The sequence below is a fragment of the Zonotrichia albicollis genome, chromosome 2 (assembly GCF_047830755.1).
Source record: "Zonotrichia albicollis isolate bZonAlb1 chromosome 2, bZonAlb1.hap1, whole genome shotgun sequence".
Lineage (NCBI taxonomy): Eukaryota > Metazoa > Chordata > Aves > Passeriformes > Passerellidae > Zonotrichia > Zonotrichia albicollis.
This window is the reverse complement of record NC_133820.1, coordinates 20,084,197-20,111,406: the sequence shown is the minus strand read 5'-3', so window position 1 is coordinate 20,111,406 and position 27,210 is coordinate 20,084,197. Positions and strand designations below refer to the sequence as shown.

Genomic DNA, 27,210 nt, shown 5'->3' with positions numbered 1-27,210 from the left:
TCCTATATTCACTGAAATTTTTGACCCAGTAATTTAGAAGAATGAGTTAGTGTGAGAAAATAGTGATCTACTTGTCACAATTAGTGAAAATGTGAGAAAATAGTGACCTACTCAACAATTTCTAGGTGAGAGGGAGGGTCCACAAAGCTGATTGGATCCATCACTCAGTGTCGCTGGATTCACCTGGCTCTGCTCCCAAGCCTTCCCTTGTGAACCCTGTCCCCCACAGCTCAGAGCAGCCTCATTGCCAAACAAGCTGAGTGGTGGCAAAAGTGCTGCAGGGTTTCGGTTCCGTCACACGTGAACCATCACAGCTCCATCACAGCTCCAACCCCAAATCAGGAGATCCCAATGACACCAAATATCTACTTTTAAGCAACTGCAAATAGTGAGGGAAGGGTTTTCCCTGCTCACAGGCAGCTGATGTGGCCACCAGTGATTTATTCCCTTCCCACTACCATCGACCTCACGAAACACCCACCGCTTCTTCCAGATACAGCTCCGCAGCCATTGTGGCACATGAAATATTGATGGGATTTAACGCTGAAAAAAAACCCCAAAACAGCCCAAGCTGAATTCCTGTAATTCCAGCCGGGTTTCCGAGCGATGCCGAGCTCCTGCAATCCGGACGAGCGGCACTAGATGGCAAAGCAGCGCCAGGTTTGGCAGCCGCGGGTGCGGGGGCACCTGGCGGAGCAGGGGCTGCGCATCCCGCCTTGCCCTTCTGCCTGCCCTGCCCTGCCCTGCCTCCCTCCTCCAAACCGCAGCGATCGCCCCAAAGATCGGATGCTGCTCATAAACACCGAGGTGAGGGGACTCTAAGAATGTAGACGAGGCTGGTTTGCCTTATTGCTCCTGCTGGCAGCAGTGGCTTGCTCGAGATCCCGTGCAGGACAAGCAGTCCCTTCTCCAAAAGGGATCACACGGCAACCGAGTGGTAAAACTTGTCTCATCCCCTTATTGACCAAAAAGAGATTTACATTTTATATTCCCAAGTGGGAACACCTCTTCTTTCAATCTCATGTCAGTCTGTGCTTTGGGTGTTTAACTCTGTGAGGGAAGCTATCATCCATGCACTTAAGGTGTGAAGTAATTTTATTAGGAGTCTGATCTCCCTTTTCCCTTGTGTGCAGATAATACCTATTTATGCTAAAAGGAGTTACAAAGGGAAAGGTGGAATCATCAGGATCCTCAGTTTTGGATCAAATAACAAAAATCTTTTAGGTCTAAGTAAAAAAAATCTCTGGGCAGACCAGTAAATCCCTCTCCATTTTTGGTAAGGGAGTGTCATGATTTAATCACCCTCTTAACAGGGAGTTAAGGTAATGTCAATAAACTCATCGTCACAACTGCAACATCACAAATTATACCATTTAAGAGTTACCTCTATTCTCCCACCATATCTACCTGTTAGACTACAAGGATCAACTTAAGCTGGAGATTGCAACATTTACAGTTTCATGAGAGGGGATATCCAAACTTCTCTGTCCTTTCCATGCTTGTGAACACAGGATTGATGGCAAGAATGTTCCTGCTCTCCCTGACAGCTGCAGGAGAGTGCACTAGGCTCTGGATGCTAATGGGCATGATGCTATCCTGTTGGAGGTATCAGATGCATGGTACTCTCCTTGGGAGCAGCTGAGCCCCTGCTGCTGAAATATGATGTTCAAAACAGATCTTTCACTGAGAAAGCTTTGCAGAAGCTTTGAGCTTTGTCCCTCCCTTTAATTTTTCTCTCCATCCTTGCAATATTCAGTCCTTCCCCCTCTCCCTTGCCTTCTATGAGCTGCTGGTTGCAGTCCCAAAATGAGCTAGGGATCTCAGAACACTCTTCTTTAAATGACAGTGCTCTACCAAGTCCCAAACTTTGCACTTGGGGATAAAAGGGCAGCAGTGAGCCTAACTGGGCAGTGCATACACACTGGCAGAAGGGCATCTGCTCTTCAGGGCTGAAAGAAGTCAAGATAATTGCCAAATTTAGATTATTTCTACCTTCAGGACAGGACAAGACTAACATGAAAAAAATCCTGCTTTCTACTGGTGGGGGCTTTTAGTCAGGTGTATCATGCTTTTCCTTGGCTATTTAAGCAACACTGCCTCACTCTGTATAAACCAACTTACAATATGAATGGGAGAAAAGCTATGGATCATGAAGCAAGTGGGAATGGATAATCAATTTTTATCACTAATATTGTGGGTATGACCAGTAACTCTGAATGAGTTATGGAAGTCTTTGCTCTGAGCAGATGTGTCTCCTTTCAAAGCAGTCTCTTTCTGGCACAGCCTTAATAACAGAAAAAAATGTTGATTTAAACGTTAAAACTAAACACACATGTATTTTCATTGTCCAATATATTTCTTCTTAAAATGTAGGAATATTAAATTCTCAGAGGTGGGCTGGCTGGGAGTGACACAACAATGGATTACAAAAGCCTTCAGCTTTACAAACATGGGTTCAAACCAAGCTTAAGTAAGTGACAGGCAATATGGAGCTATTGATTTCCTTCTAGTCCCATTTGGCTACAGCAAAAACTGGGCACAACAGTGTCTTAACACTGAAAGGGATAGCATCAGCCAAAAGATAAAGCTTCTGTGAAAGAACATTGGTGGTGTTATTTATAGCAATTGAGATTACTTGAGGTTACTAAACTGAAAGACACCAGAGTAAACTCACATCCCCCCATTCTGGGAGGTGTGCTTGCTTTCTAAGTTTGGCTGTGCTTTCTGGCAACCCTGTGCCCAAAGCCCCCTTCCAGTTACATAGTAGAGCAGACATAATCCATGTGCGCAGGTCAGGCTGGGAAACACACTTTGCTTGCAATAGACCTGTCAAAGATAAAGATTCACACTGAGTCAAAAATCCTCTGCTGGCCAGGAACCAACCTGCCAGGGAAGTGATAAGGTCTGCTGATTTCCCTTCCTGCCCATGCACGCATGCTGCAAGAAAGCCCCAACAGGGCCTTGAAGAAAGTGTGGTGGCCAAGGCTGTGTGTCCTTGCAGGTGACAACACACAAGGAGCCAGGCCTTGCCTTGACTGAGAGGAGTCACAAGCAGAGCTGAAACTGGGGTGGACTCACAGCTCCATAATGAACTGTACAATCAGGCCTTAGGGACCCTTCTTCATCCTGCCCAGAAGGCACCACCTGGACTTGGTTTTTAAACACCTTGATGGCTCTTTGAGTGTGTAAATCAGGTCCAAGGGGCTCAGGAATGAACACAGGAAGCTCTGTGTAAACACTCGTGATTAACACCTGAATGTCTGGCCCTAAGTGACTGACTCAGAACCATTGAAAGAGCCAGGGTTAAAATACAGGAGTTTCTTGCTCCTCTATTGCTCTTCTACCTTTCTGAATGAGGTGCACTCTCCTGCTGCTATTTAAAGACACAGCAGGGCTCAGTGGAAGTTAATGTGGCTGCCCTCTCCATTTCCTTACATCAGGGGATTTGTGTCAGAAGTTCAGCATTGTCAAATGTCATTTGGAATGATTTTGTAGTTCTAGGTCAATAAACTGCTTACCATCATAGGGGAACTGAACCATGAATTATTCCAGTCACTACAGTGCACTTTTTTTTTTAGCCATGTACCTGGAATGTCCAGTTCAGGATGATTCTCAATAGCCCTACATTTTCTGATTCCCATTTTTAATTAAATATAATTTTCTTTATTTTTTTCCTAAATGGGCATGATCTGTCCATTGTGGCTCTGGCCCTTGTCTCAAGGGCCACCAAGACAAGAATATCTCAAGACCTCATGGCTGCAAAGCTCCACTCTTGCTGCAGAGAAAAAATATCAGAGAATAGTGAAATAGAAGTGCAGAGAGCAAGAACATTCTCTGCATGCTTTTTTTTTTGTTGATGTTGTTGTTAAACTAAAGGGATAAACATCATATTAATTCAAAGTCTCTTTGTAGTGACCTCCCTTCAATATTATCTGAAGATTATGTTAATTTCTTACTTAGTGAGGCTCCACTTCAGAGGAGGAATGGAGCAAAAACACCTTCCAACCTGGGGAGCACCAGGATGAGAATAAAATATTTGCTGGTGATACTATTCCAGTGTAGTAGGGAGCAGCAGTATGTGGTCTGCACCTTCCCACACATATAACAAGGCTGGATTCACAACCTTCTGAAAATCATTTAAAACACATGCAATATTATGTTTTATACTCATATATAGTTTCCTTGATGCTATGATGTGATGGCAAAGATCCCTTTTGGTGCCTTGGACTGCTGAACACAGCGTGTTTCCCCTCTCAACCCACCATTTCCTCCAGTCTGAGGCAAGGAACACAGTTTATAATTTTTTTGACTTTCCTAGGTGCAAGCCAGGCACAAGGGCCATGATTTACTTTCCAGAGGTGCCCTTTCCCATGGAAGCTGAGGAATAGCCAGCTTTTGTTGGGAACCCACAGCAGGGATGGAAGCGTGGCAGCTCCTCTGCCCACTGCCATTCCTTCCTGCAGGCACCACGTTATACATCCCTCACAGGCCTGACCACAGCTTTCAGAAACATCCAATAAATCAACAGTTAAAAGGGAAGAGTAGACATGGGGAGCAGGTGCTTATTATGTGTGCATCTCTGGAGAAGAATAACCCACAGTATATTTCCATGCCCATTTGAAATGGAATACGACCATGACCCTGCAAGTGGCTCTGCTTGAATTGTTCCTGGCATGATGTTTTACTCCTAATATTTTCATTGTCTGCCTCCATCAGTTTTACCTCTCACTGTAGCATTAATTTTGTATGTGAATATGGAGGCTGTGCTTTAAATAATACAGCATATGCTTTTTATTTGCCATGTAGAATAATATTTTTTGGCTGATTTATGTTCCACCTGGACAAAATTATTTTTTATGAAGGGTTTATTTCATTTGTTCCCACATCCCCAAATAAGGGGGGGAGGGGGAGGGAAGGAAGAGAAATCTTGTAAACCACCAATAATGATGGACACAAAAATCTGCTTTGAAATACAAATTTACTGCAAAAACAGATTCTCTCCAGCCATGTAAATGAAAAAATGCTGTTGTAATAATTTTAAGGCTGCAAATGCCTGTTAATACTGGAGAGAGTAACCTTCAGTCTCTTGTGTCATCCCTTACACAATGCTGGGAGAATGGGGAAATTCACTGACAGATATAAGCTATTCCAGTAGAACAAAATTGCACATATGGCTACAGCATGGATTTAATTTAGCTCTTTTCAGAACTTCATCAAAGCCAGGACAAAACCCTCTGGTCTTTCAGTTCAGAGATTTGCCCCAGAACTTCATAGGCTAAGCTGCCAAATCTACCTTATTTCCAGTTTTCACAAGGACTGTGGAAAAACATGCTACTTGCCATTGAAACAAATTCATTTCAAACAGATAATCTGAGTTTCAATTAAAAAATAATTCATGATGTACCTTGTGTTTTACAACCCTGGAAAACTGGCAGTATTTTTATGTTAATCTATCACCTACAGAAATATGCACTGTGAATAGGTATATTAAAAAAAAAAAAACTTATATGCAGTCCCTAGCACAACTTTGTTCTGATTTTGACTTCCAGCTTTTGGTGCTTTTTGTAGAGCAACTAAATATTAATCTTACAAATTCATAATAGTCATAGCATTCGGGGAGCTCTGGTACTATTTTTGGTTGTAATAGTCCTCTTTAACCACACAGCATCCTCCAGCCAAAACCACACTATAATAGGAGTGCTTATAATAAGGACACACAACGCCTTCATGTCAGCTCTGAACTACAGAGCCAGGAAAAGTAGGATATTCTTTCAGAGCATCTTCTCTCTCAATACTGAATGTGAGATGAAGAGATAGGACTTTCACAGGAAAATTCTGCCGCTTCTATCCCACCCTCTAAGTCCCCATCAGAAATCCCAGGTGATATCTTCCCCCTGGCATTTTTGGGCACAAGCTGATTTGTTCCCAGGCAGGGCCCCTCCTCTCCACACAGAGCTCTCCTCTCTCACCAGCCAGGGGTCCATGTACAAATCACAAACGGGATGGGAATGCTGTGGAATGTGCCTTGAGCTGTTTTATTTTCCAGCATCAGTCTCATTACCTGGTTATGACAATGGGAAGATGCCAGCAGCTCACATCCCAGGCAGCAGACAAAGAACTTAATGTTACAACTTGCTTTATAAGTTTTTTGACCAATCACACAAAGCAAAAGCATATTGAGAGTGGTTCTACCCAACCACTATGATCACATGTACCTTTGGTTAAAACAATGCTGCTTATTTAGAATACAATACCTGCTTGTAAGCCTTAAAACACAATGCACAGAGCTCCGTTATTAAGCTTCAAACTTCCAAATATCTTGCTAGATAAACTTTTCTGTAGCCTAGAGAGTTATTCTAGACAAGCATTAATACACCCACCATTGTTCTATTTGTCCCTGCTATTCTACAGTTTAAATAATTTTTCTGCTGACCTGTCTCATGGCTACTGCTTGGCTCCAATCACAGTTCTACTGTCTCTGGGGCCTGCCTTTTGCAGCTTTCCCAAAACCCTCTGATTTTGTGGATTCCCACATCCTCCAGCCCCTCATCCTGCCACATCCCCACATCCCCATCTCACTCCAGCAGAAAGCTCCAGTGACAGCGGCCACCTTTGTTCTGCTCCTTCTCATGAAGAATCCATGCAGCAAGCCAGGCTCTGAAAATCACTGGCTGCTTTACAACGAGGAATTACCATTTATAGGACTGCATGGACGCGTATGGTACTTGTTTCACCACCTGGGCAGCTCTGGGCCTTTTAAGCAAAACCAGAGCTGCGGTTTTCGCTCCATCCCGGCGGGATGAAGGGGCAGCTCCTGCGGGAGCGGGCGGGAAGGGGCCGCAGTCTCGGCAAAGCGCAGTAGATGGAGCCGGAGAGGCGCGGCAGAGCCCGAGCGTCACCTGAGGATACCTGCGAGATTTCCCCCTCCGCTAAAGCGGGTTGGAAAATGTGCAATTTAGATTTATCAGTTCAGGAGGGAGATTCAGATAAAAACAGTTGAGCTGGTGAGATTATTAAATGCAGAGCGCCGTGCTGAGACGATGCTCACCTTACTGATGAAGGGGAAACAGGGCACTGGCACCCCCTCCGCTGCACCCAGGCGGTCACACGGGAGGGAGGTGATGGAAGGAGGGGGAACATCGCCAACAGAGACCTTCCTCCACCCAGGAACATTTTCTGGGACCTTGAGGTGGCACCCTTGGGATGCAGCAGGAGTGGTGCAGGTTTGGGGTCAGAGTGGGAAGCACAGACGGGCACCCTTAGGATGCAGCAGGAATGGTGCAGGTTTGGGTCACAGTGGGAAGCACAGATGGGCATTTTCTGCTGTCAGTCCCTGCGAATCAGGCCAGTAATGTCACACAAAGGTGGTCTGGTGTATTTAATTTTATCAGGCAGAAGAACTCTGATATATGCTGCGTTCAGTTCAGCACTCCCGTGCAGATTTACTCGGTGCTTTAGCATGCGTGCTGCCTCGCTGACAGAGATTAAAGGCTCTCCTCAGAGCCCCAGGTATTACGCTCAAACCTATAAATCAGGGCTTAATATATAATATTTGTCCATAAAAATATATCACAGCGGCATTCGTTTGACTATCTGCATATTAAATACCATTACAGAAAAGTCCTGAGCTTATTGAGGATTACTTTGCTACGCCACTAAAGTCTTCTGCCATCCTAAAAAGGTTTCTTTCCTGCCAGGGCATGGCCAAGAGGCAAAGAGGAAGGGGCAGATGTTGCTGTCACTGTTCATGACCCCAAGCATGCCCCAGCCATGCAGAGCTGTGCCAGAAACATTTCCCAGGCAGGCCCTGGGCTCTGGCTCGCCAGCACTGGGCAGGCAGGGCAGGGATCACGGTGGAGATGACACGGCAAACCTCTAAAGGAGAAAATTGCATGATGTATCAGCACTCAGGAGCACCCGCCAGAGAGCTGTTTAGAGAGAGATTACAGTCTCACAGGAGACTCTCATGCCTCTTGGTCACAGGGTTACTAAGATGATGCAGTTGCAACTTGTATGCGGGAGGTAGGAGGGATTTAAGCAGAGGCCAGAAAGAAAAGCTGGATCAAACCTCCACAAACCATGCTCAGATTAACCCAGATTCCTGAGTCCCCAGCTTTGAGGGACTTGAAATCAGCCAAATTGGATCCTTTACCTTGAACAGAAAACAAAAGCTGTGAGGGAGATGTTAAAGTTTATACTTAGGCCACAAGTTTATGAGCAGCATTTTAGAATGAACAGAAGCAAAGCTGCCCAAATTAGGAGTTTGTGCAGTGCAGAGGTCTCGATCCTGCTCATGTCAGTTCCATATCAGCACAGCTATACAGATTTCTCTGCATTTGCTGCTGACTTACAGAGACGCAAGGGAGAAAAAATCAGACCCAGTTGCAATCTTCTCCCCTTTATCCTCTTCATATTCAAGCTCTTTTTTTTTTTTTCTTCTAAATTCATATTATTAACACAGGAGAAAAAAAAAAAAGAATCCCTGGGATCCCTGATGCATCCTTGGAGTGGCTGCAGCCTCATCATGGATGACTAGACAACCGCCACTGTGCCACATAATGAGGAGCACACACGCTGCACCGGGAGATACTAATGAGGGAGCTACAGCCCCCTTAGCCCTCTCCAGTAAATCCGTGTCTGCAAGCCATGTTTTATTTATCAGGCTTATTATGGCAGCACTAAGGAGCCATTTGAAAAGGGCTGCTGCTGTCCTGGGCACTGCACACTGCAGTGCCTGCTCAGACCAGCTTCCAGGAAGATGGATGGGGCTGGCAAGAGACAGGGGAGAGGGATGCTATGCACACACCAGACAAACAGTCTGTGGCAGCATCGATCCTTTAAGGAGGGAGAGGATTCAGCCTGTTTCGACCTCACAGCTCTAGCTAGATGATTCCAGGCCCTGAAAATCCAGAGTAACTGGCAAACAGATTGAAACTGTGTGTGTAATGATTTCCAGGAAAGCTGAGGAAGCAAGGATTTGACAGAGCTGGAGAGATCCAGGTGCAAACTGCATCCAGGCAACTCAGAGGGGCTTTGCAGCAGCTCAGCTGCCTGAGACAGCTGCCCTACCTGTCCAGCACTGCTCCTGATTCCACTGCCAGCAGATCTCTTGCTGGATCCCACACTTTTCACTGTGGACTGCTGCTCCATGCCAGGATGTGAGGACACAGAGCTCCAGTGTGTGGTCTCGTGCAAAGTGCCAGAGGGAAAGGGGATTTACCATCACCATTGCCTCCTCCAAACATCCTCCTGACCCCTCTGCACATCCTCACAGAGCCTTCTGGGCACTTTGGAGAATCACTCCACTCACTGAGGATCAACAGAGAGAGGAGTAAAAGGCAGCTAAGTGAAAGATAGGAGAGACATGAGCAAATCTTTGCAAAACTTACATTGCAGGTCTCAGCAGGGCTCAGACAAATTGGTCTGCATTCCTTTAATATATTAGATTTCTACTTACCCTGTTCATTAGCATGTTAAGCTACAAGGGCTGATTATATGAACCTCATGGAGAGGCATCAATTAAGATGATAAATTTACATACATTCCTTCTGGATGAGAAATGACGGGTTTCCCCAGTTCAGTGTTTGGTACAACTGGACTCGCTTCCACAAAGAGAAAGAAGTGTTAAATGTGTGCATCTGTACTGCTCCCCAAAATGATGGGAGCAGCTCACAAGTTTGAGCAAAAATATATGTCAAATAGGAATAGAAGGACACAGCTCTCAGTTTCCAAGGCTGAACTCTAATCTGCCATGTCACATTGACAACAGATTATGAGAGGAAGTGAAATTCCCAGGAGATGTTGCCCTTACAAGGCTGGCCCAAATGGCACTCCTAGCCCAAAGAATGCAACACTAAATAAACATTTACACATATTTATCACTTCTTGCCCACGCAAGATCTCATCTCATTTTGCAAACACTGTGCAGCAGAACAACTTCATAGCCACCAAAGTGTAGCCATTTCTGGTCTGCAGTGTGCCAGGGGCACCTCTGTGCCAGCACGTGTCTTGGGAGAGCTGCGAACAAAGAGGGTTTGTTATCCTGTTGCCACTGAACAGCGAAATTAGATAGGCTTTGCAAATGGTATGAAAACCCACTCAAGCTGACAGAATCATCTGTCTTAACTTGAAAAACACTGCACAGCTGCTAATGCTGCCAGAGGAGGCAGGCCAGCAGCAGCTCTGCTCCTATAGCCAACCTTTGTGGCACTAACCTCGGTGTTCCTGGGACTAAAGAGAGGTTTACAGCTAAGTCAAACAGTTAATGCCATTCATAGCTCAGTAACAGGAACAGCTAAAGAGTAACAGCCATAGCTCACCCCTCATCTTCTTCAGCAAGAAGAAAGAAGGCTCTGGTCCAGAAAGGGTTGAACACCACCAGCCCTCGTTAATTTCAGGGAAAATTAAAGGTTTTTAGCTCATATAGTAACTTTTATGTTACTCCTGCTTTCCTGAATAGCAGAACCAAGTTTACTGGAGAAAGGTGTCTCGCTTCACACTGCTGGCACATCAGGAGTGCTCCACCCAGCTGAGGTGCTGGATAAAGACTCCTGTTGCACGTTTCCTTACACAGGACCATGCTGGCCAAAGGTGCACATTTACACTTTCTTGAACTGCCAGAGAGCAAACATGCAAACTTCCTCATTGCCCAAGGCACGATAAGGGCTTTCCATCTGATTCCCCTTCCAGGGCCTGCACGGCCATGATAACCAGAACATTCTGAACAGGACACATTTCAAACAAATGCCACTTGCATACAAATTTTTTTACCTTAAATGGGATCATATTTTCCTCAAGAGGAGTGGAAAAAGTGCCATTTCTTTTCCTCTCATGTGCACAGCCATGTCAATTACATACCACTGCAGTAAGGAATAAGTGCTCCTTTATTTTGTTTGAACCAAAGAGCAACCAAACCTAGCCAGGCTTGTGTTCATGATGCACATTATATGTACCAGGGACATTTATGTCACATATCAAAATTGATCAGAACATAAATAAAAAAAAACCAACAGAAAACCAAAAACCCCAATTCCTTTATGCTGTTAAGTTTGACTTAAGTATGATCTGTCTCAGCCTAATGAGTGAGGCACATGCCTCACTAAAATAAGGAAATATTTACAGTTGAAAGCAGAATGTGTGGCTATACCTCTTGGGAAACAAATTTCCTGCTCAGACCCTAATTCCTATAATACCATCACACAGAAGACTCATGTACTTCCCCCCTTTGCAGCTCCAAGCTGGGTTGTTTCTGCCAATTCTTCCTCCTCCCCAGCCAGCATGTCGTAACCTCAGGTAAAGACTTCAGTTTTAATTTCTTCAAATGTTTAATTGTTTTAATTTAGAAAGTTGGACAATAAACCAATTCCCCTCGTTTCCAAAGATTTATTGCTTTTCCCACTGTATTGAACGTTCAGTGCAGGCTGCATTTCAATTAAAGGCAGCAAAACTGTTAATGGTCTGTTAACGACACACTGCATCTATATAAAGATGCAAATATAAGTCGCGGCCAATTTTCTGGCCCGGTGAGATAATTTCTTCTTTTCCCCGTAGTGAATTATCTGCGATCAACTCATAATTTTATACCAGCCCGTATCTCTGGCTACTGCTTAACTGTGAGTATCTGCAGCGCACGAGCTGCCCGCGGTCCAACCCCGGGTTTGCCACCCAGGAAGCGGCCGCCTGCCTTGGGGACGGGGGTTACCGGGGCTGCGGGGAGCAGGGCGGGCAGGGCAGGGTGCCGGGCCCCTCTCAGGCCGGGCTGCCCGTTCGCGGCATTCCCGGTGGATGCGGGAGGAGCGGCCCCGGCCCGCCCGGTGATGCTCCCGCCGTTACCATGGCAACCGCCCCCCGCCCCACGTGACCCGCGGCAGCGCTCGCGGCCAACCCGCCTGTTACCAGGGCGGGGGCGTATGGGGGGGGGGCGCTCTTGTTTCCGATTGGCTGCTGGCGGGGCTCGCTGATTGGCGGGGAAAGGACGGCGGCGCGCCGATTGGCTGGGCCCGGAGGTGAGGCTGTCGGGTGATGCCGGCCGCCCTGCGCAGCGCCGGGACACAGACAAAGGCTGCCCAAAGGCTCCCCGGAGGCTGCCCGGGCTTCCCCCGCCGCCCCCGGGCTGGCGCGGCGCGGGGTGGCCGCGGCTCTTGGCGCGCTGCTGGGGGGTGGCAACGCGAGCCTGGCCGGGCTCACACAGCCCCCGCGGCCTCCCCGCCCGGCCGCCCGCTGCGACTGGAGCTGGGGCACGCGGCGCGCCGGGGGGCGGAGCCGCTGTCACGCTCGCCGCGCGCCTGGCAGCCAATGGGCGGGCCGGGAGAACGCGGGCAGCACGCGGGGCCCGCGTGTCCCGCGGCACGGGCTGTCAATCACCCGGCAGCCGCTCGCCCCGCCCCGCTCCGGCGCGGCCCCGCCCGGCGGAGGGAGCGCGGGCCCTCAGCGCCGCTCGGGCACGGCGCTGCTGCTGCGAGCCGGGCCCGCGGCGGCACCGCGGCTGCCTTGTCCCAGGGTTAGGATGTGAGGGAGTCGCCGCCGCTCTGGAACGGCTCCCCTGCGGCCTCAGCCCCGCAGTTTGCGCCGCCAGCGCCAAGCCCGCGCGGCCCGGCCCCCTCGGGATGCCCGCGGTGCGGGCTCTGCTCCCGGCGCCCTCCCCCGGTGGGGGGAGAGAGGCGGAGCCGCCGTGGCCGCCGCCCGCCGCCTTTATCTGTCGTGGCGGCACGGGGGGTGGCACTGGGGAACACCTTGTCGTAAGATACGCGCTATAAATACGGCGCCGGGGATGGGAGTGCGGCCACGGGCGGCGGGGAACAGTTTCGAACTACGGTGGGTGCCTTCCCCGCGGCACGGCGGCCGGGGACCGCTCCAATTGTAATTACCGGCGGGGCTGCCATTCCCTCGGCCAACCCCGCACCCGGTTCCCGGGAGGAGTCGCGGGGAAGTTCTGCGTTTTGGCCAGTTTTGTACGGAGGGCAGCGGCGGCAGCGAGCCCAGGTGGAGGAGCGGAGGGTGAGAGAAGGGACGGGGAGGGCAAGGCTGGAGGAAGGACGCGGGGCCGCGGATAAAGGCGGCGGGGGAGGAGAAGGCGCTGGCGGGAGGGGACGGGAGGACGGGAAGGCGGGCTGGGGGAGGGAGGAGAGAGACGGAGAGCAGCCTCTAACCCCGGCGCCCCCGCCTCCCTGCAGGGTTCTGATCGCCAGCAGCCGCCGAGCTCAGCCCGGCACGGAGGACGGCCGGTGCCGCTAGCGTGGAGGAGGTCGCCGCCGGAGGAGCCCCGCGGTCTGGTCCGCTCCGAGCCGCCTCGCTGAGCACGCCTGCCCGGTCTCCAGCATGATGCAGATCTGCGACTCGTACAGCCAGAAGTACTCCCTCTTCAACGCCATGAACCGCTTCATCGGCGCCGTCAACAACATGGACCAGACGGTGATGGTGCCCAGCCTGCTGCGCGACGTGCCGCTGCTGCTGGAGGAGCTGGACGCGGCAGGCGCCGTGTGCCCGCCCCGGGATGCTGCCCTGCCGCCCGGCGACCCCGGCGCCTACTTCTCCCGCAGGGACATGTACAGCCACTACATGCTGCTCAAGTCCATCCGCAACGACATCGAGTGGGGCGTGGTGCAGCCGCCGGCGGGCGAGGAGGCCGCCCGCAAGAAGGACAAGCTGGGCGGCGGGCCCGCCGAGGAGGGCGAGGGGGAGGAGGACCTGGAGCAGCAGTTCCATTACCACCTCAGCGGACTCCACTCGGTCCTCTCCAAGCTCACCCGCAAGGCCAACGTGCTCACCAACAGATACAAGCAGGAGATCGGCGTCAGCAGCTGGGGGCACTGAGCGCCGGGGGGAGCGGGGAAGGGGCTCCGGGCCGGCGGGAGCGGCGCGTCACCGCCCGGCGCCGCCGCTGCTGCGGTGGCCGAGGGCAGCGCCCCGGGCCCGGGCTTCCCTGCGCGCTCCCGAGACTGCAGCAGGTTTTCTACCAACGCACAAGAGAGAGAAAGAAATGTAAATTAATCACTACTAGTTTATTAATTATTTTGACCCCCTCCGTGTTTTTTTCGTTGTACGGTCCGGGGCGAGCAGTCGCTGTGTGCGCCCCGGCAGGGAGGCTGAACCCGTGTGCGTACGAGGTGGTGGCATTGCTGGCCGATAAGGAAGCTCCACTCAAGCCGATGAACGTAACGAAACTGGCACAAAATTGCTTCTGTCACCTCGGAGGGAACCCAGAGAGCTGAGGAACATCCCTCTGTTGTGGGAGAGATGGCGGGTCCTGTGGTTGTACATGTACTGGAGTTTATTTAAAACTTTTTTACTCAGATGTAGAGTATATTCTAAAATAAATGCAAATGTATTAACGAAGAGTGACCTAAACTTTTGGTATGATTTATCTTTCTTTAATTAAATGATATTTTTAACATCTGGAATTCTTCTGTTTTTCTTCTGTGTCGCATTCAGAGTTGCCTTACTAGATACAGAAATCTGTAAGCAAGAAGAGGGGGTTTTGTGCCTTTGTTTTCTTTCCATCAAAGCAATTAGGCAGCGATGGTAACTTGGCATATCTAAAATGTTTGAATCACCATATTAAACTTAACCATACATGGCCTGAATTTTAGTAAGCTGTTCCCAGCTGCACAGTGCAGTTGCTCTGTGTGAGTATTGGATTGAAGGTCAGTGCCTCTTTAACAAAATCTGAGAAGATCGAGTCATGGTTACTCTGCAGGCAGCGATTCATGGCAGTTGGAGCAAAGCCTAGCAATGACTCTTGCTTTTTTCGGGAAGTATCTTAATGTACTGTGGGGAGCTCTGGCAGACTTGCCTCTCCAGTCTCTCTGCATTTCTTTCCTCTAATCCTCCTTGGATACCAGGAGTTAATCGGTTTTATGTTATCCAGATTGTATTGATTTCTTTCTAGTTTGTTTTTTTCATTTTGTCAAGTAAAGTACCTCAGAATAGGGTGTCTGTATTGTGTTAGAACATTAAGTTCTGATATTAAAGTGCCCTTGCTGGTTGTGATACAATATATAACAGAGAATAAATGTTTAATAGATATGTAAGTCCTTACATGTAAGTTTTCTTCTCAGGCACTGAAATGCCAAGTTTGTAGACATACTGAGATTTCACTTTGTATTACTGTCATCAAATTTAGGCCTTGTTTGGTAGTGTTGGTTTGGGGTTTTTCTTCTAAAAATAGAATAATTTTTCTCTCAACTTCAAGGATATTTTTGTTTAAATTCAGATATTCCTTAGCACTTTATTTTTCAGCCCAACTGTTAGGATGTTGTAGTAAAACATGAGCACTCCAGACATGGTACTAGTTGGCAGATGTTTGTGTAAGTTAAAACACTTGGCCTAACTCTGTGTTTAAAAATATATCTTTTGGAAAGTTTTTCCTTTCTGGGGTAAAGAACAGCTTTGTAAGGCTGGATAATTTTTAGTTTGGCGATGCTTGTTCTTTTTGTAATGTTTTCAACTCCTCTTGGGAAGGTGCCAGGAAAAAAGTCAGGAACAAGGTGAGGGATTACCCTGGTTTCCTAACATATCAGCTCGCCAGTCTTTGTGCAGTGGAACTAATGCAGTGTGAAAGGTGCAGAGCCCTGTGCTGGATGCTGAAGTTGTGTTCTGGAGACAAGGGGGAGAGGGAGAACCTGTTCTGCTGTGTGGCTCCCTTCTGCATCAGCTGGAAACCACATTACAGCTCCTGCTGGGGAGCACCTCGAAACCCCAGACAAAAGCAGCTCATGCAGTTTCACCCATGTGCCTTTTGATCTCCCAGTAACTTCTCCTGGTGTGGGTTTAGACAATACTGTTTAAATGTTGCACAAGAGACAATGTGATGCTGATTTAGATTATGAGTAATGTCAGAAAAACAGTGCTACATTAGCACAGCCATGAGTATGGCATCCATTCCCTTTGCATTCTAAAAAAGCATGAGAGAAAAGTTTCAGTGGAAGAGCAGCTGAAATCTTGTGCTATGGGGCAGCAAAAGCGGCATTTCCTTACAGGTTAAACTTTGTGTAAGAGGAGGAGGATTGTGTGACTCAAGGGTTTGCCTTGCTGTGTCTGTGACTAAGCTGCAGTTGCTGAAATGCACGTGGCTCCCATGTGGGCCCATCAGCCCTGCTAATCCCAAACCTGCTGAGAGCCACACCAGCCTCCCACCTGGGAGCTGCTTCAGAGCTTCCCCTTCTCAAGGTCATGGGAGAGCATTGAGGCTCTTGGGATCGAGAAAGTGATATCTTAATGCAGGGGGAAGGCAGCAGCAGATAAAACCAGGGATGACTTTGCTGCTGGCTGTTGTGTAAAACAACTTGGCCTAAAAGGTGGGGTGGTCAGGCAATTATGTAAATGCTGACTCCTGGCATTGCAGTAAGCAAAGATGAGATTGCAGAGTCTTAATGCAGATTTTGTATGTTAGATGCTGAATTGGGAAAATATTCCATCAGCAACACTGTCTAAAACAATTAGGTTTATTATTAAGGAGCCATGTTTCCTTTTAAAGGACCGGATCACTTTAAGTCTCCCAATTGTTTAGAATTCAGCAAACCTTTAGGATGGTCTGATAAAATGATTCTGGTACTTGTTCTAATGACAAATTACATCAGTCTAATGTAAAAAGTATCTTTATGATCTCAAATACTTTGGGAAGTGACTTCATTTCTTAGCCACACACAGGCAAAAAGACAACTTGCCAAACTACCCCAGCAGTGCTCAAAACAGGATATGCACTGTGAGAAGCAGTTGTCATTTTTAGCTCGCTTAAGTGAAACAGACTCCATATAGACTAAGGCAGACATTAGAAAAGCAGTAAGTCGTGAGATTCAGAGCTGTTTGCACTAACAAATTGATTACAGCAGAAGTTATCTCACAGCCAAGGAGCCTCAAGGACACTGCTCATGGCATGCATCGGTTTATATATAAAAGTGCAGTATCTGTTATTACAGCTCATGAGTAATCTCTTGTTTCTGTGTATACAAAAGAGGGACAAATGAGGGGAAAGCCATGCTTTTCTTTCTCTCTATAAAAATAAAGGGATGGGTGTGAGTTTCATGGGAAGAACAAGAATCATGGGCTGGTCAGTTCTTGATGGAAGCAGATTAAGCTGAGTCAGGCTAGGTTGTCACCTTCCTACTTTCCCTCTGAAAGCTCTTCCTTGCAGAGGGCTCTAACTAGATCAAGATATTCGTGTTTTGTGGTTTGTTTCCTCCCCCCTGCACAGGCTCTTGCACCAAGACAACATGAGTCATCTGCAGACTGGCTTTGCTGAAAGATGCGCTGATGTTAGTGGTCAGAGGGAAGGTTGTGTTAGGATCTTATTATCATGTACTTAAGCTCTGCACCCTGTTTTACCAGGAAACAAAACAAAACAAACAAACAAAAAGAAAGAAATAGAAAGCATCTCCTTTCTGTGCCTTTGGATTTGGTACAGAGCTAATCTCTCTACAGAAAAGTCTGCAGCAATTTTCCCTCACTGACTTCTTTCCCTGAAGTCTTGAGTATGGGAGGGGATTGAGTGGAGATATTGCTTTTATTATTCATACCTTTAAACTGTTAATGTTTTTATTATTTGTATATAGGTGTGTTAGGTACCATATTCCAGAGAGCTCAATGATCATAAAAACATAATTGGATAGAAAGAGGTGTAGTTCCAACCCCCTTGCCATGGGCAGAGACACCTTTGCTGTCAGGTTTTCTCGGCTGTTTGAAGGGCCTGGAAAGGCCCGGAGTGGCCTTGGGACAGCCCGCGTATCGAAGGATGAGAAGAGGCTTCAGTTCTTCTTTCGGTTTTTATGTTTATTAATTGTTTATCTAAAAGATGTCCTTTCAGCCCGACAGAGATCTGCTCAGCAGTCAGCCATGAGCACACTGTGTCGCCCTCCGTACAGACACGTATCTTTATACCCATGGTTACGTGTACAATATTTATCATTTTTCCCCAATACCATTTATTCTTATTGCTGGGTGCACTTTTAGTAATAACCAATCCAAAAGTGCCACCATGGCCAAAGAAGATGGAGGAGAAGAAGAAGAAGAAGAAGGACAGGACACACCCCAATTCCTCCATCTTACTTCTCTAAACCCCCCTGTACATAAATCCTAAACCCTGTGTCTCACCCTCTAATTAGCTAATCTTTTCGCCATTCACCCCGGTGAAGTCCTCTTATCTTCATACAGGTGTCGTCTCCCGTGTAGGGTCAAAGTCCTGCCACCAGACACTTCTGGCAACATTCCAGGACTCCCGGGCCCCCCAAGGGTGGTCTCGGTGGCCCGGCATCTCAGGACTCAGATCCTGAGATCCCACACTTTGCTAGCTCAGGTTGCTCAACACCCATCCACTCTGGCCCTGAGCACTTACAGGGACATCCCCAGCTTCTCTGGGCAACCTGTGCCAGTGCCTTGCCATGCTCACAGTAACAACATTTCTTCCTAATATCTAATCTAAACCTATTTTCTTTCAGTTTGAACCCATTTCCCCCTGTCCTATCTGTACATGCCCATGTCGAAAGTCCCTCTCCAGCTTTCTTGTAGCCCCCTTTAGGTTCCAGAAGGCTGCTCTAAGGTCACCCTGGAGCCTTCCCTTCTGCAGGCTGAACCATCCCAATCCTCTCAGCCTGTCTTTTTAGGAGAGGTGCTCCACCCCCTCTGATCATCTTTGTGGTCTCCTCTGCACTCACTCCAGCAGTTCCATGTCATTCCTGTGCTGGGGACCCCAGAGCTGGATGCAGCACCCCAGGTGGGTGAGGTGAGAGCAGAGGGGCAGACTCACCTCCCATGACCTGCATCTTGGGGTGCAGCCAGGACACAATTGGCTTTCTGGGCTGTGAGCACAAATTGCTGGATCATGTCAAGCTTTTCATCAAACATCATCCTCAAGCTGTTTTCCTCAGGACTGCTCTCAACCCATTCTCCATGCAGCCTGTGTCTCTCTGTCTGTGCTTGGGATTGCCCTGACACACATGCAGCACCTTGTGCTTGACCTTGCTGAAATTCACAGGGTTCACAACCTGTCCAGGTCCCTGTGCATGGCATCCCTTCCCTCCAGCATGGGGGCCACAGCACGCAGCCTGAGAGTGCCCCAGTGCCACTGTCCATGTCACCAACAAGGATTTTAAACAGTGCTGTCCCAACCCTGACACCTGAGGAGCACCTTTGGCCACTGCTCTGCACTTGACTATAACTCTATGAGTACAATTCCTTATCCATGGAGTTCCCACCCATCAAATCCGTGTCTCTCCAATTTAGAGACAAGGATGTTGTGTGGGACAGTGTCAAATGCTTTGCACAATTTCCTGCACACATCAGTTCCTTCCAAAGATCTTAAGTGATAGTACACACAGGAGAAATAGAAGGGCACAATGGGTTATAACCTGCCACAAAATCTGAGGGAAGTGCAATCAAGGTGAGCATTGCAAAAGCATCTCCAGCTTTGCATGCATTTTTCTGTCATTTGTCATTGTCACCCCTAAACAAGCAGAAATACCTGAATCTGTTAGTTCTGATGTTGCAATTATTTTTTTCCAGACCACAGACTTGCATGACAAGTTTAGGTCAAAATTAGTTTTAAGGAATGAAGCTATAAATGCCCTTCCAAAAGGAAATCTGTAAATAGAAGTGCAGTAATTGTATATCTTTTTGTTGGTAGCCAACTGCCAGAATGAGCCCTCTTTGTAAGGAGTAACATTCCTTCCCTATTCAAATATCCTTATTTGACCCAGAGTGATGAATGAGGAAAGCACCTTCCAGTTCTTGTGCTTTTGAATTTTGTCCTGGAGGAATGGCACAGTAGAAGCTTAGAGAACTTACAGAGAAAGCAGGTGCCTCTGTGTTAAATCACAAAACAGTGAATGAGCTTGCCCCATATTTGTAAGGTCTGTCATAATATCAGTGGTATCTTTTTATCATGCATATCTACATACATCTGATTCTAAAATGATTCTATCTTTCTGTTCTGGTCTGTTTTATCTTAGCAACTTTGGGGTACAAACAGCAGGGCCAATATCCCACAGGCCCAGACACTTTAGACACTTTAGCTGAGCCTTTTTAAGTGCATCTCACCTCCCCATTGTATTTGAACTGAGAAGGTGGGCAGAATGCCTAAAGCCATGACTCAGGGTACAGCACAGGAGCATGGCAGCCCCTTGCTCTGGGATTGCTTTTTGGTTGCTGGTTTATGTGCTGGAGCAGAGAGACTGATGCAAGGTGAACCATTCCTTCAGGAATTTACTACAGGTTGTACAATGTTTGGAAGGGAGAATGGCAGTGGGGAGTTTTGTCACCCTGTAACCAAGATATGCCCTTCCCAATTCCTTTTCCCCTCTCTCTGAGAATTTTCCTCTCTGAAATTTGTGATAAACCAAGATTGTTTTGTCACCCAGACAGCTCTCAGTTTTGAACTGAACTGCAATTACTAATAACGGGAGTATTAAGTGAATTCATGATATTTTATTGTCTGAATTGTATAATTAAACCTGGCTTCTTTTATTACCATGCTATTTTTCATGTGGAGGCGCTTTTCTTTTTAAAATGTTTCAGTAGTGATGGCTGATCACCAATCCATACTTTGAGTAATATCAGTGTCTAAATAGCTCTTTTGAAAGCAGAGCCCACAATGTAGAAAGCTGGTTTCTGTTGCTGATGTGTGCAGTGCTCATCTTTTGACGTGCCCTAATAATTGCCATTCCTATTAACTGTAGCATCACACACTGAGAGAAAAACACAGCCTGAGCAGAGACAAGGAAAAGCAGGGGAGCTGGCACATCATGGCCTTGGCATTTCTGATGCTGGCTTTTGTGTTCAAGTTCAGTGTAACGCAAAAAAAAAATAAAAAAGAAAGCCTCTTTTAAAGAAGTTGAGAAGTGTGGTTATAATGAAACAGGCAGTAGGTTTCTTTCAGTTTTCATTGGTATTGGTATATGGTATTTTCCAAAGACTAAAATAATTCCTCATCCAGGTGAATAAAGTCATGAAAGCCTTCATTTCAACAACCAAATACAATCACTCTTTTTTAAGGTCTTTTTATTTTAAAACCCAGCAGTGACTATTTCTTGACTGGTTTAATCTCAGGCACTGCCAAGAGGGCTGGTCCTGTTCCATCCCCTGACTCCCATCCCAGCCCCATGAACCCTCCAGTTCTGCTGTGCTGGTGCCAGCACTCAAGCAGGAATGGAGTTACCAGACTCAGGGAGCTGATCCAGATCAAAATGAGTGGAGGAGAAAAGCTTTCAGCGGTACTAATTCCCTCATTGAGCAGAAGGTGTAGCTGCATTAGCTGCGGGCTGCTGTGGAGGGAGGTTGGGAACTCGCTGCCAGAAGGCAGAGCTGGGCCTCCCCTCTTGGCAGCCACTTCCAAGTAGATTGGATTAAGCGTGTTGTGAAAGTGTCATCTGAGTGCCATCTTCCAAAGAGGTTTGAATGCTGATGAGTTTCAGTATCACTGAAAGTGGCGGCTGCTCGGGGCTGAGATCCGGGCAGGACGAGCACGGATGTGCCACCCCTGCCAGGGGCCGGCTCCGTGCTCCAGAGCCTGCGGTGCCTAAGGAGGCAGAGCCGGCTTCTCTTCCGCCCTCCTGAGCTGGGACACTCTGCAGGGCGGCACCAACCCCTGGGGACAGGCACTGAGGAGGCTGAGGTCACACCTCATCCCTTTGGGGACAGGCACTGAGGAGGCTGAGGTCACACCTCGTCCCTCGGCTCTTGGCTGCCTCCATCCCCTCGTGGTGGCCATGGCAAAGAAGAGATGCTGCCACACAGAGTTTAACAGCTGTGGCAGAGAAGAGATGGTCCCACACTGAGTTTAAGAGCCTAAGAAGAGATGAGATGATGCTAAGAAGAGATGCTAAGAAGAATGCTCCCACATGGAGTTTGACAGAGAAGAGATGGTCCCACAGAGTTTAACAGCCATGGCCAAGAAGAGATGCTCCCATACGGAGTTCAAGAGCCATGGCAGAGAAGAAGTCTCCCATACAGAGTTTGAGCCATGGCAAAGAGATGCTCCCACATGGAGTTTGACAGCCATGGCAGAAGAGAGATGGTCCCACACAGAGTTCAAGAGCCATGGCCAAGAAGAGATGGTCCCACACGGAGTTAAGGAGGAGACCCTGAGCTCCTTCAGAGCACAGCCAACAGTGCTGCTGCCATCCTGCCTCCACTGTGTCCCAGCTTCCCAGAGAACACCTACTAGATTTCACGGGACAGCAACACTGAGTACACCATGGCAGCAATTCTGCTTGATGTGAAAGGGTTTGACACTTTTGGAGTGTGTGTGAGGCAAGAGGAAGGGACAGCAGGAGCCCAGGTGGATCTGGTACACAGGCACTGACACAGCCAGCCTTGGTGCAGGGATGGGAGCCCAGGACTTGCCCTCCCTGGGAGTGCCCTGGGCACAAGGTCTCTCTTGCTCTCTAATTAAAGGATGCCATGCAAAATAAGGCTGTGGCCAGAAGACTGGGAGCCAGGAGAGCAGGTTGCTCCTGAAGTCATGAACCACTCTTAAAGAAACCTCAAAAGGCAAACTTGAAGCTACCTGGAGGATTGAAAATAAGGTCTCCACTACCCATCAAAGGTGCTAGTGGATGAAAAGGCAGAATATTTTGTGGGGAGTCCTTCTCAGCAGACATGCTGTGAGACCACTACCAAGCCTAAAACCATTTCTTGTGGGAGCTGTGGTTTAGTGGAGTGCAGATTTTGGCACAGGTCTCTCCTCTGGCTCACCTTGCCTTCTGCAGGAGGTAGGATGTGACTGCAGCACAGGAACAACCAGACTTCTTCTCTTGCCTCCACGTCACTGTGCAAGGTAAAATTTTCCATTGCTGTTGCTGCAACCATCATGGATGAAGAGCAAAGGAAGGCAGCAAGAATTTTGCCTAATCCTCTCCGTTGGGTAGGTAGCTCTGCATGGCAGTGCCCTTCCCAGCCAGCCTCCCTTTCCCACCCTCTCTGTGGCACTGGAGCCTTGCCATGCCCTGCACTGACTTCTGTTCCCTCCCTACTCTTAGAGCAGCCACCTGGGAAACACAGGAGCTTGCAGGCAGGAGCGTGTACCACCGGGAAAGAGTAGGTGGGAATGCCTGTTGATTTTGCCCAAAGATGCTGCCCCCATGAGAAAGAGAAGCAGAAATGAATCCACTGCAATGTGAACATGAGTGCTAACCCACAGTGTTTCTCCAAGCTACCTGCCCAGCTTCCTTCACACAGAAAGGGGAAGGTAGGGGAGGATGTTGTTCACCATGGCCCAGCTGACCTGGAGTCACCACGCAGGATGAGGAAGATGCCTTGGTGCCCACGGTGCCCTTTTAGGTTTGCATATGTGTAATGATTTACCCAGGCAGTTCTGGAGAAGAGTTTCCATCAGAAGCGTGGCTGAGGGCCCTGCCCCATGGCCTGAATCACACTGTCACACTGGGTGAGGGTGTTGATGACGTTGGTGGCAGTGGGAGCTGCCCTCTGCATCAAGGGCTGGGCTTTAGGGGCTACCACACCAAGTCCCTCCTCCTCCTCCCCCCGACTCAGTGCTCAGGGGACATCTCCAGGTGCAGGAGCTTTCTTCATGAAAGGCAGGAGAGTCTGGCTGTCAGACTCTGAAGCACTTGCAGCTTTTGACTTGTTTTGGACAGAATCCCTTTCCATCTGCATTGATGCAGCTATTGTTTGTGTACATGATTTTAAGAAGGGATTTCCCTTCCTTCCTTCTCCTTTTAATATCATATAGCAGCTAGAAGCAGGGAGAAGAGACTGGCACCATATGACCAAGCAGCTGTCTGTGGACTGTCAGAGCACATTGAGGGGAACACAGTGTGACTACCTTGGGTGCTTGAACATTCAGTTTCTGCTGGCTAAGCTATGCACTACCTTCCTCCCACTCAGTTATCCTGAATGTCACTGGGTCAGTGCATGGTTTACAGGACAGTGATTTGAATTAAAAAAAAAAAAAAAGTCATCTGGTCCTTGTCCAGGGCATGGTAAAATCCCCTTCCTAGGAAAGCAGCATGAGTCATGCTGGCAGAGCATCTACTGCCAAGTCATCCTTTCTGTTGCATGGTGCATGGTGATGTCTTCTCTTTTCTAAGTTTCCTTTAAAGGCAGGAGAGTGGGTCACCTTTGCTCCAGCTACAAGGTAGCAAACACAAGTGTTTAGGAAGGAGAATACCAAAGGATGTGAAGCAAAGCTAAGTATAGATGCATCACACTGACTAATGTTGGAGAGAGGGTGAATTGTCTTTGACCTCAGTTGTGACCATGGTCACAGGGGTTTTCAGGATGAGAGAGAGGCAAGAATGTTGACTCCATGATCAGAAGGCTTCATTTATTATTTTATGATATATATACTACATTATAGCTATACTAAAAGGAAAAGGAAGGAAAGTTCTCAGAAGGCTAGCTAAGAATAGAATAGAAAAGAATGATAACAAAGAAGCTCTCCCGGACTCTGTCCGAGATAGCTCCGTCCTTGATTGGCCATTAATTATAAACATCCAAGATGGGCCAGTCACAGGTGGACCTGTTGCATTCCACAGCAGCAGATAACCATTGTTTACATTTGTTGCTGAAACTTCTCAGCTCCAGCAGGAAAAATCCTAAGTAAGGATTTTAATGAGAACATGTCTGCGACACTCAGTCCTCTCAGTTTTCTCTGCAGAGGAAACACAAATGCATTTTAAAGACCTCTTCCATTATTTGAGAGTTTCATGGATGTATGCAGGCATGTAAGTATCCTTCAGTTTCCACTAGAAAATCAAGGTGCTTTTACAGAGGGAAAGGAAAACACCCTGAGGTGCACAGACAACAAAGGGCACAATCTGTCACTGATGCAGTGGAGCAGAGAAAGGCAGTTTTGGGGCACTGGGGAAAATATAATCTCTGCCACTTGAGGAATTGATCAGGTAAAGGCTTTTATGAGGATATGAGGATGCCTCCTAAGCCATGCTGTCTGACTCAGTCAGTCACCAGAACTATCAGGCACAAGTTCTTCAGGTCCAAGTTTGATGTGGGGGATTCCCCAAGAAATTGACCTAAAGAAAGGAGATGTTCCTTAAGGAAAGAGAGAAGACTTTTTCAGTATTAATCAGATGAAATTACTAATTTCTAGGAAGGCCCAGTTTCTCTGAATTGGCAGATTTGAGTTCCCTCAATAGACAGATGACAGCATTATACTCTGCACACTTTGCCAGCAGACATTCTGCCTTATTTGCTCAGGAGCATGTCATGTTTTACTTGACAGGTGGTAAAAACATGGTCTGCTTTACTTCTTTTTAATATTCTAATTTTTAGGCTACTGCGGTATGCTCCTATGCCTTCACCTATTCAAGGAGGATAGGTTCTCATAAAAACTGTATGACTTTTATTGATTATGACCAATAATACATTATTTTTGTCTGTCCCTTCTTCCTTCCCTCTTGCATTATTTATACTGCAATCCTTTTGCTTCTAGTGACAATCAACATCATTACTTCTCTTCACAAACTACTGTTTCTCAAGTCTACAGAGTTTTGCAAGCAAGTTTCCATTTATTCTTTTGGGGTTGTAATTAATCTGAATGGACGTGGGACTATTGCATTTTCCTTCCTGCAGATATTTCCCCGCAGTTATGCAAGTCTGTGGAAAACCACATGAACTCAGCATTGTGGACTGAGATTGGGACATGAGCTTGTGTCATGTACCTGCTGCAAAGCCTCAGAGTGGCAGAAAGAGCTGCTAATTGCACTGTGCCTGGAGTAGAAAGTTTGAGTAATCCAGGAATGGGAAATGGTGAGAAGCATATGAACAGAGTTGTTCATCATTTCCATCTCAGCTCCTGCCATAGGAAAGGAGGAGAACTAAAACCTGCAGAAACCTGATCGTGGTTGCAAGAACATCATGGCAAATGCACATAATTTACTGCTGATGCACTTAAAGAACTTGGTGTCTAGATAAGGCAAGTCAAGGCAGTTCTGACTTACTAGCATGATTCACTTAACATAGCTGATTTGAATTTTTGTGAATTAAGATATTTTTAATTAATTTTTTACGATATTGTGGGTTTTTTCCTTCTTTCTTCTTCCGCATATTCTCTTTTTTCCTCTGTTTTTCCTTTTCCTTCTCAGAAAAACTGTTTGGCAATTTGGAGTGGTTTTTCTGTCTGCATTTTTTTGCATTTAGCCCCTGTGTTTTGGAGAAGTGCCTGCATGCAGCAGCCTAGACAGACTTCCAGGGCTGGAAGTAAAAGAAGACATTTTCTAAAACACGGATGTGAGTTTACTTCACTTTTGACCCTTTTCCACTGTGGAATTGAAGAAATCTCTGAAGAAATCTCAGGGCTAGGTTCAGTCTTCTGCTCTCATATTGCTCCCAGCACCCTACCCTGAATATCACTGCTTTTCCCATGCAGATGTTTCACAGCCCAGGAAAATCTAGAAGAGACTCTCATCCTTATCTCATCCTCCCTCTCATCTCCCCATCTCCTCTTCCATCTCATCTCCCCACCTCCTTTTCTCTCTCACACCTTGGAAGAGGGCAGGAGATGCTCATGTCTCTCAGCCCTTCATGCTGATTTCTGATTCCTTTCTCTCCTGGCCCCACAGAGAGAGGAGGTACTCCAAGAAACATCTCTCACTGTCCTCTCCTCCTGGTTTTGAGGACAGAAAGGAGCAGGATCCACTCCTTTTTGTTATTGTCAGGGTTACTGAATCCCTTCCAGACATGCTTGTATTTCTGTGATCAAGTTTGTGTGATACACAAAATTGCCCATTTCCTTTTTGTTTCCCAGACCAGCACAGAAGTTTGAGAGAAGCAGTGGCTGTAAGAAAATGACTTTCCTATGAACAATGGGAAAGAAATAGCTGAGATCATGATGGGTGGATCCTCCTTTACCCTACTGTCTAGATCAGCTTCCTAAAATAACTTTCCCAGGGAATGATAACTTGTTTCAGTGAAGCACAGATTTCAGGGGAGATCCTGATTATAAGGGAGAAGACCATGTGTCAGGTAATGTGGGCTTCCTCTAATATTCCCCTTTATTCCCATCTTCTACAGTCCTCTCTCCCATTCAATTCCTTTTTTTCACCCATCGTCTGCCAATCTCTTTTCCCCGGGGTCTGTGGAGTTTCATTTCAGTCCTTGCAGGGATTTGGATGATATTACATCAGGCTTCATGTCGTCTTCTTGGGAAGAAAGCAAGACAGTAAATCTCTCCTGAACTTAACAGGCTAATTGTAATTTTGTGTAACCCACATCTCTGGCAGGGAGGAGCAGGGAAGGAAGGGG

The 27,210-nt window shown here is 47.4% G+C and overlaps 1 protein-coding gene across 2 annotated transcripts; it reads left to right on the top strand.

The window, feature by feature from the left end:
- The first annotated feature begins 12,399 nt into the window (after nucleotides 1-12,399).
- MID1IP1 (MID1 interacting protein 1) lies at nucleotides 12,400-14,399 on the top strand. 2 transcript variants are annotated; one of them, XM_074534546.1, is made up of 2 exons: nucleotides 12,400-12,813; nucleotides 13,173-14,399. In XM_074534546.1, exon 2 carries the CDS (start codon nucleotides 13,318-13,320, stop codon nucleotides 13,810-13,812), a length of 495 nt encoding a protein of 164 aa, XP_074390647.1. In that variant the 5' UTR covers nucleotides 12,400-12,813; nucleotides 13,173-13,317; the 3' UTR covers nucleotides 13,813-14,399. The 2 variants fall into 2 exon arrangements, with proteins under 2 accessions (XP_074390647.1, XP_074390646.1); XM_074534545.1 differs by having other exon boundaries at nucleotides 12,400-12,996.
- Nucleotides 14,400-27,210: the final 12,811 nt, after the last annotated feature.